General features: G+C 39.2%; 1 protein-coding gene across 4 annotated transcripts; it reads right to left on the reverse strand.

Moving 5' to 3' along the window:
- Nucleotides 1-2,013: 2,013 nt before the first annotated feature.
- On the reverse strand, nt 2,014-19,062 carry slf2 (SMC5-SMC6 complex localization factor 2). Of its 4 annotated transcripts, none has more exons than XM_037782693.1 (22): nt 18,872-19,062; nt 18,168-18,202; nt 14,824-15,335; nt 14,480-14,722; nt 13,997-14,042; nt 11,104-12,560; nt 10,913-10,992; nt 10,697-10,810; nt 10,422-10,589; nt 9,517-9,561; nt 9,283-9,388; nt 9,106-9,193; nt 8,882-9,023; nt 7,988-8,075; nt 7,677-7,853; nt 7,046-7,140; nt 6,837-6,924; nt 6,580-6,690; nt 6,368-6,445; nt 6,113-6,199; nt 3,623-3,691; nt 2,014-3,453 (listed from the first exon to the last, which is right to left on the reverse strand). In XM_037782693.1, the coding sequence occupies exons 1-22, from the start codon at nt 18,910-18,912 to the stop codon at nt 3,037-3,039; spliced, it is 4,287 nt and encodes a 1,428-aa protein (XP_037638621.1). In that variant the 5' UTR covers nt 18,913-19,062; the 3' UTR covers nt 2,014-3,036. The 4 variants fall into 4 exon arrangements, with proteins under 4 accessions (XP_037638621.1, XP_037638619.1, XP_037638622.1 ...); XM_037782691.1 differs by having other exon boundaries at nt 10,913-10,995; XM_037782694.1 differs by lacking the exon at nt 9,517-9,561 and having other exon boundaries at nt 10,913-10,995.
- Between the last annotated feature and the right edge of the window lie 1,583 nt (nt 19,063-20,645).

A 20,645-nucleotide genomic window follows, 5' to 3' on the forward strand; every position in this document is an offset into this window, starting at 1 on the left:
GCGGAGTGGAGGAAACCGAGGCAACGAGGCAGAGCTAGTTCTAACTAGTGATGGGAATTAGGGCTCTTTTTAGTGAGCCGGATCATTTGGCTCAGCTCACCAAGAAGAGTCTGCTCTTTGGGCTCCCAAACGGCTCTTTCGTTTTACCACTTCAGCCTTTTAATAATTCAGCCGAATTTAGCGCTGTTTTGACCTATGATTAGTATGTGTGCACATATATCACTTAAATTATTCAATATAATTATAATAAACCTTATAATTTCCAGAATACCATAATTTGTCTGCAGTACAGATAATAATGCATACAGTGCACTTTAGACTAAGCTACTGGAGTTACCCTGCACTATACTCATTTTTAACAGTCTCTTCTGCACTTTTTAATAGTCGTGTATCTCAGTTGTTACCCTGCACTATATTCAGTTTTCTTCATCTCCTAGTATTTTTATATCTGGCATATTTTTTTGTACTTTGCACTGCTAACTTTTTTACTCCCTTTTTACTAACATGTTTTGCACTATGGAACTGTGATGCTGGAAACTTGAATTTCCCTCGGGATCAACAAAGTTACTATCTATCTATCTATCTATCTATCTATCTATCTATTTTACATGCTGCTTCGTTTCCGACTGTCACTCATCTTGTCTGCTATTCGTGCACCGCACTCCTCTCTCTCTTTCTCTCCTCCTCTCCCTCCTGCTCTGTACCTGTAGACCGTCAGCGCACCGTGCACCCCCGCCCCTCCCTGCTTGATCCTTGTCTGTCATCACCTGATTGGTCGCACGGACGTCATTAACACAACATTCAGTGCATGGAGTGCCCGTGGCGCAGAGAAGATCATCATATCATTCTGCCTTGAATTAATTAAAGACTAAAAAAACGGCTCTCGGACGGGAGCCGGCTCTTATCGTTCACTTAAAAGAGCCGGCTCTTTGAACCGGCTCGTTCGCGACCAACACATCACTAGTTCTAACGGCTCACTGTTTATCTCAGAATCAAACACACCTTTGACCATCACACATACCTACCTGGGCCTAACGAAGATCCGTTTTAAAGCAATCATTTAAACACTGAGGTCTTTATGTGTAGAGATCCGGGAAAACCTGTGGTTTCTGCAACGTTATCCAAAGGTATGGATCAATATATAATATAAATAACTATAACTATAACATCAACATCATCACAGGCAACCAGGCATTTAAAACATATGACGTCACTGGTGGCATTTAATAAAAGAATACATAAATAAATGATTTTGGGGAAATAAATAGGGGGGTAAAATGCAAAGTGAAAATCATGCATTAATAAATAAATACATACAATTTAATAATGAATAGATACATAGAATAAAATCATTTTAAATAAATAAAAATGCTAAAAATAAATACATACATTTAAAAGTTGATACAAGTAAATAAATAAATGGGAAAATTAAATAGAAGGGTACAAGATAGTAATTAATATAAAGATAATAATAATAATAATAATAATAATATAATAATAATAATAATAATGAAGCAAATAAAACAGAAAAAATCAATTTTGTCACATTCTATCAATTAATTAATGCCTACATTTATTTTTAATATTATTTTTGGTACATTTAATGGCATATTTATTTATCTATCGAGTCATTTATTTATTTTGCAGGCCCTGTCCTCCGTATACTAGGCCTACATATATGACATTGTCACTGCAGTAATATCTGGAGTGTGTCTAAATGTGTCCATCAATGCTTACCCAAAGTAGGACTACACAACCATCACTTTAAAAATCAATCAGGACAAATTCTGGGGCATTCTGGGGACAAGTATTTGACTTCCGGTATTTGCCAAGTTGCGGATGCCATCACAAATACATTAGCTGTGTTATTACCATAGAAATAGAATTTATATATATTTCTATGATTATTACTGTATGTTACTTAGAATATTGTGAATATATTCAATTTGCTAATATTGGTGGAGTAGACTACATTGTGCCTGACATGGTTTAAAAAGACAACAAAGAATTTTGTTAACATGCGAAAAAAAGTTTATTTTCTCCATTTGGCAACAGCTATAAAAAAAGTACATCATTAAAAAAATATTTTCCCAAAAAGAGGAATTTAGCAAAATGCACACATTCAACACAACAGTGAAATTATAACAATAAATCAACAAACAAGATAATGTGTGTCTGGAAATTATTTACAAAGTTAATTTAATAGGCCTTTTTCAAATAGATTTTGACATGTCACGGTAAGAAAAGCACAGGAGTAAATAGTAATATTAATTATGGCTGAATTCCAGTTCAGTTTCAGTCTCACTGTCACGATTTACTGGCACATTTGAATAGACAGAGCCATCGATAATGTTATCAGTAACACCTGTGCGTGTCCTACTATGTCCAGTCTGCTGTGAAAAAGACCTACTGCAGTTTTATAATAACTACTGTAGGTAACAACTCAATAATGGCTGAGAAACCTCATAACAAGCTGATGTTTCTAAACTGATAACTTAGCGTAAACATGTTGCATAGTCAAGTTTCAACTTGAGACTGGTTTGCAGCTGAACATCATTCCTATTTCAGTTACTCAGACTGGCTTAAGAGAGACATCACTTATATTTAACAAATGAACATAGCTGATCGACAACAAGGATGTAAAAATGTTCCTCCAATTAAACACAGGTTGTTGTGGGCACTCAACTACAGTAATGTATTATGGAAAACATACAAACCCACATTTTTTTTACACATTGCACACAAAAAAATAATTGAAAACAGAGGCACAGTCAGAAGTCATTTACATAAGATTTTAACAACACGTTATTAAAAAAAAAAGACATTCAATAAAACAATTTGTGCAACTCTAACCAAAAATATGAACTTTGCAATCTCTCCTAAAATTATTTTATTCATAAATATACAATTAGTATCTGTATTGACAATGAAACTTGGGGGTAATGGATAGAAGAAGATAGTGCAAATTGAGATTGACATTAAGGCAAGTGCTGATAACAAATAAAATCTCTATGACACTAAATCACATGCTGCTACCTAGCTGTGGTGAGAAGTTTCTCTTGTCTCAACCAGATTTTCAGTCTCCACCTCAGTGTGTTCTATGTTTTCAGCCTCTATTTGCTCGTGTATTTGAGGCGCCATCTTTTGGTTCAACTCCCCGTCGACAGTTTCTGGTGATTCCTCTGTTTCCTGTGGGTCGTCCATTGCACTGTCTCCCTCCATTTGTTCCGGCTTCGAGTCGTCCCCCGTCTTGTTTGTGTCCTCCATTGTATTGTCTCCCTCTTCCTTCTCCTCGTCCTCAGCCATCATTAGAACATCTTCATCGGTTTCCGATTCTTCATCCTCCTCCGTCACAGGCCCCTCTCCATCTTCACTGTTGTCCATCTCCTGCTCTTCTTGGCTGCTTGTCAATGTATCCATGGCCGAAGGCTGCCAATAATCGTACAACTTACCCTGCAGGAGGAAAATATAGAACTGTAAATCTTAATTACACAATCTTTTGACTTAATTGGAGGACTCTTGAACTGAGTTTATTTTAACTGACTATTGCTTTTATCTGTTAAAGAGGAAAACACGGTGTACATGAAACATTCATATAAGAGGATGTATGAGACTACTGTACATGGAGAGGCCTGGTCCTCTGAAGGAGCATCTGCCACTTGGTGTAGATCCGGGCCACCAGGTCTTTTACCTGGAGGGAGAGGAGGACGGTAGATGTCAAATACACTGCTGCTACAGAGCGCACCCTAGTTTTAATGATTGGCTTGCATGACTGCATCTTGAAACCTAGTCAGCAATGATTTATCATCAATAATTATGGTAATCGATTAACTGTTTGAGTCATTATTTAATAAAAAATGTCAAACCTTAACTGCTTCCAGCAAGTGTGGATATTTGCTGGTTTTCTCTGATAGCAAATTTCATTTTGGACTTTTTGTCGAACAAAAGAAGCAATCAAAAGATGCCTCTTTGGGCTCTTTTTCCTCTATTTTCTGACATCATTTAGATTAAACGATTAATTAAGAAAATGATCAGCAGATTAATCTATAACAAAAACAACGTTTAGTTGCAGCTCTAACTCCATTTATTACAAAAGCATATTATCTGCTTTTAAATATAACATTTAATAGGTGAAAATGATAGTGAACGTTTTTCAGCTTTCAATTCTTCAGAATTCATTTTTGGTCATTACTGGTGTGCTACACTTGTTGGACAGACAGACATGGGATGGGAACAAAACCTGAATGTAACTTGTACACTAAATGTCAATCAGGTCTAACCTCATCTGGATATACTGTATCCCTTTAAATGCAATTTGGTTAAATGGTTAATTGCAGTTTTTATGAAAACTGTTAACCCAAATTTTTCAAATGTATCCAAACATTCAATCTAACAATCCGCGAACAAATCAGTTAACCTGACATGAAACTACAGTCTTTACCAGTAAAATCCCTCCTTACCTGCCGAGGAATCTCCCCTTAGTAGTCCTGACTGTATAGATATTCTACACCTCTGCAGGGGTGCTTTGATTGTGCAGACCGGTCTGTCTTTCAGCACTAATCTAAAAGAAGTGATTAACTCAATTTTGTGGTGTGTAGCAATTAGGGCTGTCAATCGATTCATTGCATGATTCCCCATAGTTATTCACGATTAATTACAAATTAATCGCACATTTTTTATCTGTTCAAAATGTACCTTAAAAGGGAGATTTGTCAAGTATTTAATACTCTTATGAACATAGCAGTGGGCAAATATGCTGCTTCATGCAAATGTATGTATATATTTATTATTGGAAATCAATTAACAACACAAAACAATGACAACTATTGTCCACAAACCCTCACAGGTACTGCATTTAGCATAAAAAATATGCTCAAATGATAACATGGCAAACTGCTGTCCAACAGGCAACAACAGCTGTCAGTGTGTCAGTGTGCTGATTTGACTATGACTTACCCCAAACTGCATGTGATTATCATAAAGTGGGCATGTCTGTATATCTGTATGTCTGTATATAGCAAGAATTAGAGGACTGATGTCTACACTGGCTCCCTGTCTCTCAGAGAATTGATTTCAAAATACTCCTTCTGGTTTACAAAGCACTAAATGGTTTAGGGCCAAAATACATTTCTGATCTTCGAGGGGCGACGTTTTAGTATGTTTGCACCAAAAACTTAGAGGGCTAAACTTGAAAATAATAAGAAATGTATGCAAAATGTATTAGTTATGACTTAAAGTCTGGATGGAACAGCATAAATTTAATGACACGTCTACACAATAAGTGCAATATAGTCTCTCTGCATGGTGTTACCCCGGATGAGCAGCTGGTGAATGACTCAAACAGCTTTTACTTGAGGTTTAACAACAATCATTTCTGTGATAAAAATGATCACATGTGTAAATTTGTCAGGGATCCTGCTGCCACTGACATCAGTGTAGCGTTAGAACGGTTTGTAACCTGAATGACCTCAGGCTAAACTTGGAGAAACTGGTTAAACAAGCAATACTGAGGCAGGTGGAACGTCCCTTAGGTCCACTTAAACTTGTTTACCAGACAGTTAGAGGTGTTGAGGACGCCACATTCACATACTTGTGCCTTTTATTTCAGCATTTGGAGGCCCCTGAAAACAACGCTTAGCTGTTATTCATTGACTTTTCCTCAGCATTCAACACAATCCAGCCATAATCGATTCTTTCTAATTGCAAATTATTGGATTGGATGGTGTTAGGGTCAATAGTATTTCTCCAAAGACTCTCCCCGAGGCTGTATTCTGTCTCCCATTGTTCTTATCTTTTACACATTGTTAGCAAGAGCAACAACGCCTAGACCCCCTCTTATCCCTGTAGCCATTACAAGGCAAAATCTGTTAATACAATAAATAGATATAGATCTTTACCTTACTTTAGATGGCTGTTCCTGTTTCTATTAACATATTGATAATATCTCTAATATTTAATTATTCACATTTGCATGCCATGGAAACATTCAGAAAGCGCAAACCTCTGTCAAGGCTGCACAACATTTTAAATGTCATACTGCATCTGTATCTTAACATTAAAATACACAACGATGCACACAAATACCTGAAGTTCTCTTTGAAATAAAACTCACCTTGCTGCGGTAAAGACATTTCTCACTCTCTCTGATGTCACACTTCACGTGCGTTTCCAGGTCGTAGCTCAGAAACAGCAGCTGCGTCTGAGAGCCACAAGGAAAAGGCAACGCAACATTAACACACCTCTCGTAGGAAAAAGGATTATCAACATCTTCAGACATTAAAACCCCCACTGGGATAAATCATCTGATTAATAACCAGTGGTCCAAATACTTGAGGCTAGAAAAAAAGGGAAATAATTTACGCCATACCTTTTGATGAGCTGGGAAGAACTGAAAATTGGAAGCTTCATTTGCCAACGTCAGAAGACTATAGCAGAGGTAGTAGGACTGAGACACGGGATAAATGGAAAGAAACTTGCATCAGAGAGGTTTGCATGTTTCATGCATAAAAAAAACAAGACAAGAAAAATCTAAAATGAATTTTAGATTGGAACATTTTGAAATGTGAGGACTATGTTCACCTGTTGGTCGAAGTCGTTCTCTTCTTTATCTTTCCTGCTGGAGGAGGTCAGCATGCACCGGAGAATGGTGGAGGGTTGCATACGGGGCAGGTACGGCCTCAGTTCAGAGAGCTAAGCATGGCAGAGAACAATGAGGGGAGAACTAAAGATTATTGAAGACGTTTGTTACATTGTGATAGTCATAAGTGTACATACTTCAGCTGCTGGGATCTAAAGGAAACTGTATAGGTTTGGGTTTGCACACTAAAACAGATTACCTGAAACTCGTTTCCTTTAGGTCTGTAGGTACAATTTCCATCCAAAAGTTTAGAGATCATGGACAGGCTCAGATGTCGACGCAGTTGCCTATAAAAAAAAGTGAATACTTTTTAATGTGCAATACAATAAAATCAATTATCGAAAAAAAAAAAAAAGACTGAAAAAATGGAGATGAGCAGACTAGAGAAAAACAGATAAAAAGACTTACTTTCCACGTGTGTTGTCAGGCAGCAGCTGAACTAGTAGGCACATGTTGTGGTGGTCATCTGTCAGATCAGTAAGGGCCCGACAGATTCTGGGCAGCTGAAAACAGTTTTAGTTAAATAAGTAAAACAATTATTTATGATATTATGAATTAAAGGAGAACATGCACATTTTGGTCAGTGGATTTCCACGACTTTTACAAGCCTTGAAGCCAATTTTAGTGACCAAACATTCTGTGATTTCTGTGTATGCATGAAAAGTACATTCAATATATTAACCACAATAATTCCCAAGTACATTTGTATGAAGTAGGAATTAGCGATAATTCAATATAATTTTATCAACTCTCAGTGGAAATGTATTATGATAATATACAATCATATCATGTTATCATTTTATACACTTCTGCTGTCAAAATTAAACGACTCGAAGCAAATTGTACCTAAAAACTAAACTCCAAACATGTATTCAACGTTTTGTTTTACACATTTTTAGAGTTTTGTCTGATGTTAAGCATAATACTGGCACACAGTGCACTGCATTGTAAATACATTTGATTATAGTCAAATTTTTTTGCACACGCCACGCATTCAATGCCATGACTTTCAAGTTATCCGAGGCATGCATGAACTAACCATGGTGTCCCAGTCCCTGATGTTGTTGATAAGTGTGTACTGTAGAGGGTACAGTTCCACACCGGACTGCAGGATGAGCCGTGTGTCCAGGCCCACCCTTCCCACCACAGTTAGCAGCAACAGCAGCTCATCGTCGCTGTACGCCCGTGGACAAAGGCCCATACAGTAAGACAGGTACTGCAGACGAGGACACAGGAGAAACAACCAAGTGGTGAATGATCTGAATGGAGAAGTTGTGCTTTCCAAACTCTCTTTCTCACAGTTATGACAATAAACTGTTTCTATCAGACATGTTTCCTTTTGTGTCTCACCTTCAAGATATTGTTGCAGTTGTGTTCAGGGAAAGAGCTCTGTTCCTTGTTACTGGAGGGACTCTCACTTTTAATATAGATGTCCTCCCTACACAAAACACAGAAATTCAACTGCATGAAATCAAAAATCAAAAAAATCAAGTAAACTACCTTCAGCTAGCGTCTTAAAGGGATACTTTGGGTGTTTTTGAAGTGGGGTTGTACGAGGTACTTATCCATAGTAGGTGAATTACTTACAGTAGATGACAGTCGGCGTGCTCCCAGTTTGGAGATACAGACAGGAGTACCGACATCATAACAATGCAATGCACTGCTGTGGACGGGGACGGCAGAAAAACTTAAAAAAAAGCTAAAAAAAGGCTCACCTAAAAATAAAATCATTATCCGTTTAAGTGTATGCTATATTTAGAATTTAGTTTTTTATTTAGAATGCTTTATCTTGCCATCAGACAGCACTTTCCTTCCTTCCTCTTTCTGATGGGTAACAGAACTGAAAGTGAAACTTATATATGCTCTCTCCAAAGCCGGCAGGCTCAGATGACAAAAACAGTATCTATAAATACGTTTCACTTTCAGTTCAATTTGCCTTCAAAAAATATTATGAATATAGCGTACACTTAAACGGATATCAATTTTTCTAGGTGGACCTTTCTTTTAGGTGGCTAAAATATGTTTTTCTGCTGTCCCTGTCCACAGCACTGTTTTGCTTTGCCCCGGTGTTGGTACTCTTGTCTGTTTCTCGATGATGGGGGCACACCGACCCTCACGTACTGTAGGTTATACACCTACTATGGATAAGTACCTCCAACAACCTCAGTTCAAAACACCCGCGCTACCCCTTTAAGCCTTTACATAGGAAACAAGGAAAAGAATGAGTAATCCTATCCTACTTACAGCAAATCTCCCTCTGTGAATGGAGGCTGCAGATTCTCAAAAGGGAAGAGATTAACAAACGCAACTCCCATATTCATCAGGACCAGCGCCACATCGGCCAAACTGGGCACCCACACTTTAAACTCCTGGCTTCCATTTTTCACTGAGGAAAAAAAAAACACATTAGCATGTCTTAACAATAGTGAGGAAATACAAAAAGCTTTGGGGGGGGGGGGGGCACTGACCTATCTGATATGCAGTAGTGCAGGCAATGTCACAGAGGGCCTGTAGTAGCTTTTCGGATACCATCCTCTCACTATGGACTGACATCATCTGACAGGATCAACAAAGAATTACTGCCAGGGTTCAGACATTTGGACAGAAATCCCTATTGACATGCTACAGGTGTGCGTGGGGCCTACCTTGAACAGGAAACGGGTGACCTGAGGTGGACAGGGCGAGAGACAGTCGTAAGCTTCCTGGAACAATCCAATATTGAGGTGCAATCTCAGTTGGGCAGGGCTGGACCTGGGAAACATCAGTGAAGAGAGAAAGATTAGAGGAATTCATTAACTAAAGTTTAGCTAATGGTCAATATAGGCTGCAATGTTCACCACATCCCACATCCCAGTAAAAAGTGCTCACTGAAGATTTACCTTTCCAGTTGTGAGGCTAAAAATGTAGTTTGTCTTGAGGGTGGCCTAAAGGAAAAGCCAGTGTCATTTAAATCAAGATGGTTCAACCCCTTGTGAGCACTAAAGTGCTATCATCCAAGTAGATTAGGAAATAACTTGTGTGCACACAAGTTCACATATTGGCCTCAGAGTTGTGCAAGAGGAAAGCTGTAAGAGTGTCCAAAACAGAAAAGGTTTATCCTCATACATGAATGTGCTGCGCTAATTTGACCAGTTTGATATTATATTATATATATATATATATATATATATATATACACATATAGTAAATATTAGGGTTGTCAATCGATTAAAATGTTTAATCTTGATAAATCGCATGATTGTCAATGATTAATCAATTAATCACAAATGAATAACACATGTTTTATCTGTTCAAAATGTACCTAAAAGGGAGATTTGTTAAGTCACTAATACTCTTATCAACATGGGAGTGGGCAAATATGCTTGTTTTATGCAAATGTATGTATATATTTATTTTGCATTTAGCATAAAAAAATATGCTCAAATCATAACATTTTCATTCATATATCTGGAGGTCAGAAGTCCTTCCCCCCAAGCTAGTATGACATGGTTGGTACCAGCGGATTCCTTAGGTTTTCTAGTTTCATATGATACCAGTATCTTCACTCTAGATTTAAAACTGAGCCCTCTACACTACTATTAGTGGCGTTTAAACAAATTTGCGTTACCGCATTATTATCGCGTTAACTTTGACAGCTCACATATACTACCCTTGCCGGGATGAAAGGTCACAGGAACACCAAAATGATCAAGAATCACGGCCCTGGGGACAATTATCATTAATTTCATGGCAATCTAGTCTTCAGTTATTGAGACATGTTGCTCTGTATACAAACACAACTCACCAAAGAAGTGTTTTCTGTGCTGTCCCCTGTGGGTTGACCATGCATCGTCTGAGCTGCAGCGTGTCCTGGTCAAAGATTCGGCCAAATTTCTCCAGGTTGAACACTGCTTCCCCTGGAGGCACTTCCCTGATTGCACTGGACATCAAAGAGTAGCGTTGCAGGAATTGCCTAGAAAAAACAAATTAGACAAAAATGCAGATTAGAGTTAACTACTGTGCAAGGACTGTGTCCCAGTGACGAGGTATGATGTGTCCGTGTGCTTCTGCATGCTTTACTGTTGTTCGGTGGAGACGCCCTCCTCCCGGTTCTCCTCAGCTTCCTCATATTCAGCTATTCTCAATAGGTCCTCTTTACATGCAGTTAGAAGCTGTGTCTCAATCTCTTTAACTCTGATGGATAAAGAGAACGTGGAGAAAGTTAACTCCTCTCATGTGCTGTTACTGTAGCTCAAATTAAAAGGTATTGGGAGAGACATCTCCTGCATAATATACCTTTTATTGGTGTTTATTTCCTCCAGCATCTGGTCGAGGTTGTTTTTGTAGCTGCCCGGCTTTGTGGTGGATGGCAATGGCTGCTGTGGGAAACAACAACTTACTGGTTTTACTGGTCCTTTAGCTCGGCATGTTGATGATCATACAATCATAACTTTATGTACAATAAAGACAAGCCATGTGGAGCTTACAGATTTTGGCTGGCAGCTGTGATGTCCAGGTGCACTGGGCTCCGAGAAGGCTCCCTTCTCCGGTGTATCTGGCATTGTAACACGCTCCATCATCTCCTGCAAGGAAAGCAGGTGCTCCTCCTCACTGCTTTGGGAGCTCTGGGTTAGATCCAAATCTAACGCAAAGCTCAGGCCTAGGTCCAGCTCCACATCTATAGGATCCTCTTCAGTCACTGGCTTTCTATGCCCCTCACTTGCTTTCCTCTCCAGCAGTGGAGACTGAGGACAATGAGATGTAGAAGATGTGGTTCCAGTCTCTAAAGCGCAGGGTCTCACATTGTTGGGGAGGACAGATGTGTGTTTCTCATCAGATTTAACAACACTCTCATCCTTAAGCTGCCTGCCTGAAGAAGGGACAGAGCTGTTTTTGAGTTCATTGTCTTTTGAGAAAGTGGATTTTAAGTTTTCAAGTTTTACCCGCTGTAAAGTTATAGTTGGCGAGGACATTTGTGGGTGATGTGCTGATGACAAGGAAGAGACTTTGGTGTCCACTGCATCAGGAGAACCAGTTTTGCGACATGAGGATCCAGTAACTGGAGTACTGGAGCTGGTACCAGTGCTGGATGAACACATTTTCTCTGAGGTGGGAGATTTGATCCCATTCATCTTGGGCTTCACCGGTTTATGGCTGACTACATAGGTCAAGGGATCAGGGGTGAAAAGTTCATCTATATCATTCGGGACGGCAACAGGTTTTCGTGGGCGGTGAGTTTTGTTCCGATCTCCTGTGCGACAACTCGGAGAACCAGAACTTGTTTTAGAGGCTGGTTTGGCAGTACTACTGTCCGACTTTCTGCTCTCCTCCACGTGATCACATCTGCTCAGCGTCTTGACTGGTAAGACTGAGGTACTCCGGTGAGTATGACCAGAGTGGTGGCTGCCTAACTGAACATGAGGTGAGCTACCAGTGTCCTTCAGGGGAACCTCAGAGGATAACAAAGTGCTTGATTTATCCCTTTTATCACTTTCCTCGCTTCTTTTCTTCAAACTTTCTTCACCTGGATTTTGTGAAGGCGATGTTAACACTAATAACTTCAAAGGGTGATTCTGGGTGGAATGTACATAGGCTTGCTTTGCTCCCATTGATGGTCGTTTCTTTATACAAGGTTTGGGTGACAGTGATGCGCAGGATGACTGGGTGGGTTTAAATGTGGATGACAGTTCCAAATGTGTTGATTGGCCGCATGCTGGTTCTGTGCCCAGATGGCTATCTGTAGTTTTGGGTGACGGTTCCAAGACTGAGGAATGACTCGCCGACGGCTGAGACAGCAGTGAAATGCTGGGTGAGTTGCCAACAGCGGGTTTTGGTGTCTGTGCTTTGCCTGAGTTTATACCCGGAAGACACAGTTTCTTGGGACTGTCGTCACAGTCCTCAAACTCCCTGTGCCTCTTCTGAGATGAGCAATTCAAGTCCACTACTGGAGACAGAAAAAGACATAAAAGATATACACCGATCAGCCATAACATTAGGACAGCATGGGCACTGTAATGGAAATTCTGTCAATTTCCCAAGATGAGTCCTAATGGACTTGAAATAAAGATCTCAAACTTTGTTGTATTTTATTCTTGCAAGAAGAGGCACTGGTTCTTGCAAGAAGAGGCAGTGGTATATACAGAGTCACACAGAGTCTGCAGAAGAGTGCACTGCAGGAGATTATTACAATGTGATTATAAAGAAAACTACAACGGAGAGTGTGGGAAAAGGAGTTGTTTTACACAGATAAGGAGTTGTTTTCACACAGTGTCCCAGTAGAATGTCAAGATTTTGGCGAGGAAAAACTGGCATGGCCACTTCCAAAGGGGTCCCTTGACCTCTGACCTCAAGATATGTGAATGAAAATGGGTTCTACGGGTACCCACAAGTCTCCCCTTTACAGACATGCCCACTTTATGATAATCACATGCAGTTTTGGGCAAGTCATAGTCAAGTCAGCACACTGACACACTGACAGCTGTTGTTGCCTGTTGGGTTGCAGTTTGCCATGTTATGATTTGAGCATATTTTTTATGCTAAATGCAGTAGCTGTGAGGGTTTCTGGACAATATTTGTCATTGTTTTGTGTTGATAATTAATTTCCAGTAATAAATATATACATATATTTGCCTAAAGCAATCATATTTGTCCACTTCCATGTCCATAAAGAGCACTAAATACATGATAAATCTTGATTAACAGTACATTTTGAAAGGATAAAAAATGTGTGATTGATTTGCGATTAATCGTGATTAACTATGGACAATCATGCGGTTAACCACAATGAAATATTTTAATCAATTGACAGCCCTAAAAATTTCAGATAATTAACAATATACTGCAATCAGTTACCAAGAGCAATATGTGGCATGCAAAGCTCACATTTATGTTTCCAGGTATTTAGCAAGTACTAAAACATAGTAGTATTCCTGTGAACACTGTAGTAAAGAAAATATATGTACTGTATAAATGATAAGGAGAGATGGGAAGTTTATGTAATTTTTAGGCTGATATTTTTAATAAAATTCTAATGTTTTTTAATCCATTATGGTGGACTGTAGTTAAACATTAAAAGTGTCACAGTTGCTGGACATCATCATTATACTCTGCTGCTGAGAAATGTCAATCCAATTTTTAAGATAATGCCAAACCAGTTGACATTCCCAGTGACATCTATCTTCAAACTCAAGTAAAGTGAATTCACATTTCATACAGGGCAAAGACAATTTCAGTGTAGTCAAAATACGAGATGGAAACATCTTTACAAACTCAACACCTGCTGCATGTTGTCACTGCAGTGCCAACAAGGTTAAAGATCACAGCTTTATGAGTAAGAAGTGGAGAAGTGGAAAATGGGCAGATTTACTTTGACAATATTACCTGGAATTGAGTTTTCACTTGAAGGTGTTCTTTTATGTTGTTGGTCCTAAAAAAAGAAAAAAGTAACTCTTTAAGAAGCAGGATTCTTTTAGTGAAAAAACAGCAATTACAGCATCACTATGCATCCCATACTATCAAAGACTGAGCTACACCTGGGTTATGTGTTAAATAATTTAAAATAACTAGCTGTTCAATTTTCATACTGGCATGTTTACAAGAGACAATCAGTTCAATAAATATCAGTACACTGATTTACTAAATACCTGGCAAATGTTCTTGAACTTATCTAAGATCAGCTGAATCTGTGTTTTAAAAATCCTATTACAAAGGCTGAGAACAGCAAACCATGCAGTCCCCAAGTGAACATTATCAGCCAGCCGCACAGGCCTGGTTTGAGACTGGGCTTGCAGAGTAATGAACAGCACAAAATCGATTACCAAAACCATAAATTTGAGGTGTCATAAAACGTATGACAAATTTTACCTGGCAGGGGGCTACAGGGTTGTACATGATGGGTACACTGGAACCACTACTCCTGTCAGAAGACTGGGTGTTCAGAGAAGGCTGGTAGCCCCACGAGGGCCGCTGGCTGTTCTCAGGACTCCAATCCTCCGAGAGGGGCAGTGTGCAAACCTCTTGAACTGCTCTGGTATAGAATGATGGGATCATAGGGGGCCTGCAGAGCTGGATAGTGTGTGCGCAACTCCTGACATCGCTGGAATGATCCTAATAGAGTAAAAGTTAAGCCACAATGATTCAGCATCAAATGACTGCTATACTGTAGGACAGGTCATAAACAAATCTTGGTTTTAGTAATGAAAAAATACCTTGTTTGAATCTTGTCTTCGTGCCGTTACATTTTGACTTCCTGAGTAAGACAAAGTGACCCTGGATTCAGTGCCTGGATCTCTCCTGGTGTGGGAAGACGGGGAGTGGTTGCTTAAATCCTTCATGAATTGAGGGGATGCAGGGTGAAAGACACCGGGAGGCGGGGGCTGTGGCATGCTAGCTGTAGTACAGCTGAAAGACCCTGGAGGTTGATGGTGTTGGTACTGAGGAGGACCCAGTCTGCCCCTTGGCATGGGATGGAACCTATTCACTGGTGAACCAATGTTAGTTGGGCAGCTTGGAACAAACCCTGATGAATGGATGGGTCCCGGAGGATAAGGAGGGTGCCATGGGGCACCCAGTCTGTCCCTGTGGCACAGTTCAGGGCTTTGAAGTGGAACCATTCTCCTGGGAGGTGAGTGAGAAAGCTGGTTAGGGAGCTGAGAGGGTTTCATTGGAGACTCCGGTGTGAAATGAGGTCGGAAGCGCTGCTGGAACATGAGGTCATTCACTATAACACAGAAGAAACATTTGTGCATTATGGTCTTACATCTCCTAAAGTATTTGGTGCCAAGTGTGACCTGGTTGACATATTGCCAGCCAGGGCCCATGACACTATAGCTCTGGCTTCTCCATCAGTCGTGTGACATGTTTTTATCACCTATATTTTATTGCACCCATTATTGTAACACCAACAAATTATAGACAAAACAACAGGTTGCCAAACATACATTTTGAACAAATCAACCAGTTAACCCTCAACCTCCATCCCTATACCCCTATCCCACTAACCCCTCTGTCCACCCCTCTCCCCTCCACCAACCAACAGGATTGTGATATCCACAAAGACAGAGCATCCTTATTTAGACAGAAGATCTTTTAAGTTATATATTAAGTTTGTCCACATTAAAATTGTTTTGGTTGTTTGGTCGTGCATTATTGACTCTTGCTGATGATAGTTCCAGGTAAGAAATATCCAAAAACCTCCCAAAGCCAGTGAATACTTGAAATATTATGAGGAGATTTCCAACGCTGGACCACAATCTTCTTAGCTGCAGTCAGGCCTGCCTGCCAGACTTTGCACGTATTGTCCATAAGGGAAAGGCGGGAATCATCATTTAGAAGATGTGCAGCAGGGTCCATTGGTAGTTGTACCCCCGTTAGTTCCGCAAGGGTAAAAGTAACCTTCCCCCATAACATGTAGAAAAGAGCCAACAGTTCCTTGATAGCAAAATGCACAATATGGGTCCGGTACCAGGCCCATTTGATTCTTATTCTCGGTGTTAGATATGATTTATGACAAAATTTCAAAAGTATATACTGATGATTTGTTTTTTTGAAGCACTGGTAACATTAACCCAAATTGCATCCCAGTCTAAGTCTTGTCCCAATTCTGCTATGTCCTTATCCCAAGCTTCCATTCCTGATGTAGGCATATATATCTGTGAGTTTAACTTATCATAGATATGTGACACTACATGTCTTGGAGCACTCTGTATCCAAATTAAGGTTCTTCTTGTTACATTATTGAAGCAGAAACAGTTCTATTACTTCTTTAGGCTTTATGCTGTCACTACTAAAACGTGCTCAGGCATTATTTTATATCTGTTTTGAATCTGCTCCAAGAGGAAGACAAGAACCTGTCTTACACATGCTGCATTCACTGTTTGCCAATGTCTAGATTTCACAGTGGTGGCACACCCAAATAGATTTGCCTCCACCAAATGTTATTTGTATTTTCCTTTTACAAATCAAAGTGGCATTCAATTGACAAAGTTGTTGTTCAATCGTCATCAAATTAAGATGTTGCAAGTGTAACAATTTCTTTCAATAAATGGGACAAAACAACATGATTTTACCAACTGTTGGAGAAATTATCTAATAAACAGTCGCTGGTCATTCAGTTAAGAAGCAAATACTATTTATTAAGCAAATGCATTTGGGTTCATACAGCAAACAAGTCAGTGTACAAAAGACCAAGAGCTCCCTCACTACATCATTCTTTATAATCTTGGTTTAGCCTTCCCCCCTTGTAGCCCACAGTTACTTGTGATTAGCTAGTTTTGGCGAGGCGAGGATGATAAGTAATGTATCTAAACTAGTACAGTCTGTGCTTTCCCAGGGTATTCAGATTTATCTGAGTACACAAATTCTACACAAAGGGACATGGTATTTTCTCTCACACAACTAACGTTTTCTATCATAACTGTAGGGAGAAAAGGGCCAGAAGATACGGATGCTATTACTTCCTAGCTGACAAGTTCAAAGCAGTTCAACCAAGCCTCACCGCCACCTAAGCTCTGCTGGAGTCTACAGGTTAGTACACGATTAGCAACAAAGACTGAAATGAGTGTCTTAAAGCAGCTAATGCATTAGGCCAGACAGCATTACAAATGACAATTACATGATTATAACAAATACCATGACAACATATCACATCATATCCATAAATGCCCTGTTCATAGGTGTACCCAGTAAAAACAATTATGTTAGCTATGTTACAGTTCAAGACCTATTTTAAAACAAATTCTCAGGTTCATTCTAACTCAACCCGTCAATCTCTAGATCTTCATCCTCCTAAATTCCTCACTACTAGAGGTCAATTTTCAATAAGATTTAAGGGAAGCAAATTATGCAGTAGCTTTTCACATCTATCAAAAAACTGTTCATCTGTCAAATGTTTCAAATGGTCATTTTTGTTTTTAAAGGGTCATTTAAATTGCTGTTTTGTAATTGCTTTTCCCCATGTTGTCCATGTATCTGTTTTTATGTTTTTTATTTTTTCCCACTCACAATGTTGTTTGGTTACGATTACCCAGAACTCTTTATAGATATTTAAACAATATCCTCCTCACAAACACTAACCATACACTTCCACACAACACACACACGTCTTTTTTTATATATTTACTGTATTGTTATTGTTGTTATTATATATATATATATCTTGTCCTAAATGTTTGTTATCACTATTATGTAGTCATATTATTTCTTTATATTAATCTTGTCTCTAGGTGGAGGCTTCAGATAAGCCCAGTGGGTTTTTTGCCTCTTCCTGCACTGTATATTATTCATTTCTTTTGTTTGTTATGTTGTATAGTCTTAAATTGTGCAAAATAAATAAACAAAACAAATAACATGACAACATATCACATCATATCCATAAATGCCCTGTTCATAGGTGTACCCAGTAAAAACAACTATGTTAGCTATGTTACAGTAAATGCACCATGACAAGCACCTGCGTTAAGGCGAGCATCACGGTGTACATTTAGCTAAATACACTGCTATTTCCCGGGACAGCAAATCACGTGAGGGTGCAAGATGCGACACTTTGACCCACCTTTGTTCCTCGGGGGGAAATAGTCTGACAGTGTCCTGCAAGAGAGCCAGAGAGGTCGAACATGATCATGTTTCTATACTTTAACAAAGTTATATTGTTTCCAAGACGACAATAATGCGACTTTAGCAGTGCAGTTTTCAAATAAGACAATAAAGAAGAAGCGGTGTTGCAGAAACGACACGACACCTACAGGAGCACGAGCTGTCTCACACACAAACAGCCAACACAAGGAAGACACCTGCTACTCAGTCTACCAATCACAGTGAGCTACGTTAGTGACAGCAGAGTCCAGCAGAAACACTTACAAACATCACTTTGTGTCTATTTGACATCATACTATTAACCAGCAATAGAACCACTTTAACAGCTCAATCACAAACAGACGTTTTATAAAGTAACAACACTAAATACTAGTAACATTAGTGCTTTATGCTATCTACTAGGAACAGCAGGTAGCTAACACTAGCTAGATAAACATGTTTACGTTGTGTTAACAATATGGCAGACACCGTTAAGTCTTAACCTAGTTGTTGACTTGCTCTCAGAACAAACATCAGCAGCCTAGCTGTGAGCTTTAGGAGTTGCATCACACTGCCTGTCTAACAACATGATACTGATGATTAGCACGTCGTTGTTTCAGGAAGTGCTGTGTTTAGCTAGCAGGCTAACAACAGTTTAGCAGTGGAGTTCAATAGTTTCCTTACCGAGTGTTTGTGTTTCTTTGATTCTCTGTTGCTCTTCTCATGTTGAGGATTGGACCGGCGGTCTAGAGTCACAGACAGAGACAGTACTGGAGCTCCAGAGGTAACTCATCTCATCCTCTCCCGCCTGGAGCCGAACGAAGCCGAATCGACCAAAATGACGCGCATTGCATCGTGGGAGTTGGAGTCCGGCAGTGTTGCATTCCACCTTAAAGGGATATTCCACCAAAATACACCGAGGTTCATCTTCCCTCTCATATACAGTATGTTCCCTCTGAGGTTCATATTTCTTTTTAAACTTTTGATTGAAAAATATTTGTCATGGCTTTTTTTTGGTCACCTTCGGGTATTGGGTACAAAATATGGATGATTTTATATCTCACCAGCAGACTGAGGAACAGTTTTTCCCCCAGGCCATCAGCCTTTTAAATAGATAATTCATATGACACCTTCTCATACAAAAATATATCTTATGCTGTATATACGTGTGGCGGTACTGAGTTCCCCAGACTTTAGTTGTTCAGTCAGAAGACTGAAAAACAGTTCCCATCCACATAATAATATAAAATAAAATGCCTTCTTAATAATAATAATGAACAAATGCCTCTTCGCTAATGAACAAATGCCTCTATATTAACAAACAATTAAGGAAACTGAAATATTGGTTTGTGTTTTTCCTTTTACCCTCCTTTAAAGTTTTCCCAAATAAAATACACTAAAAGAAATGGGTATAAAGGGTTTCATTGAAAATCAACAAATGAATAGAATACAAAAATACAGCCTGCAGGCGTTAGGCTATCGTAAGGCAAGCCAGCTGTTGCACAAATAGCACCTAATCGTCCCAGTGCAGGTAACCTAATTGGTTGGCACTTAACTTGTTTCCCCAACTAGGAGTCAACACTCTCAACAAACAAAACACAAAGATCACAGAATCCCAAAAGGGCCCAAAACAGACCAGAGTTTCTGGTAAAGCTGATAACACATGTTGCATTGAGTGAAGGAGAGATCAGAATGACACTGGGTGTGCAGTTTCCCTCCTCTTTTAAACCCTACAGAAAGGGCGTCGTTACACCCTGATTGGCCAAGAGGGGAATGCACCAAGCTGCTCTCAACTATCATTTAAGAGCCTGTCCCCACACCCTGCGCAACAGGTGAACTGAATAACCCTCTAATCACTCAGCAACTCAACCAAAAAAACACCAGGGAAAAGGGAAACAACAGCAAGCACCAGAGAATTGGCAGCTGCCACATACTATATATTTTCTTAATGTATATGTTCTTAATATGCCTTGTACAAAGTATTTCTTATATATGTACATTCATACTTCCTGATATGTATATGTTCTTAATATGCCCTTGTACAAAGTATTTCCTTTTATAATTGTAATATAACTTGTTATTTTTAATGGAGCTTCCCAGCAAAAAGCATTTCACACGATTGTACCTGTATAACCGGCGTGACAATAAACATCTTGAATCTTGAATCTTGAATATAGTCAGTGGTTGTTGTTCACTTCCATTGACCAGAGGGAAATCCCTCCCTATTATAGGTCATCTGTTTGAGGTGGTTGGACGTTGTTGTTTACAGAACTGTCAGAATAAAATGCAGAATAAACAAGCAACATTTATTTTATATATATTTATTTTGGTTGAGTTTCTTATGTGTTGGTGCAAGACGGGTGGTAAGCATTTCTTTAAAAAAAAATATTATTTAAAAATGTTAATATTAGCTACTTTAATCCTCTGAGACCCATGGGCTATTCCAACCAATGTTACT

Source organism: Sebastes umbrosus, chromosome 10, assembly GCF_015220745.1.
Source record: "Sebastes umbrosus isolate fSebUmb1 chromosome 10, fSebUmb1.pri, whole genome shotgun sequence".
Taxonomy (NCBI): Eukaryota; Metazoa; Chordata; class Actinopteri; order Perciformes; family Sebastidae; genus Sebastes; species Sebastes umbrosus.

Excerpts from the sequence above, each read along its gene's own strand:
- slf2 (XM_037782691.1), bottom strand. The coding sequence starts at position 18,912 with ATGAGAAGAGCAACAGAGAATCAAAGAAACACAAACACTCG. Across the intron at positions 9,389-9,516 it reads TTAGCCTCACAACTGGAAAG|GTCCAGCCCTGCCCAACTGA; the intron begins GTAAATCTTCAG and ends GATGTTTCCCAG. Across the intron at positions 6,925-7,045 it reads CCTGACAACACACGTGGAAA|GCAACTGCGTCGACATCTGA; the intron begins GTAAGTCTTTTT and ends TTTTTTTTATAG.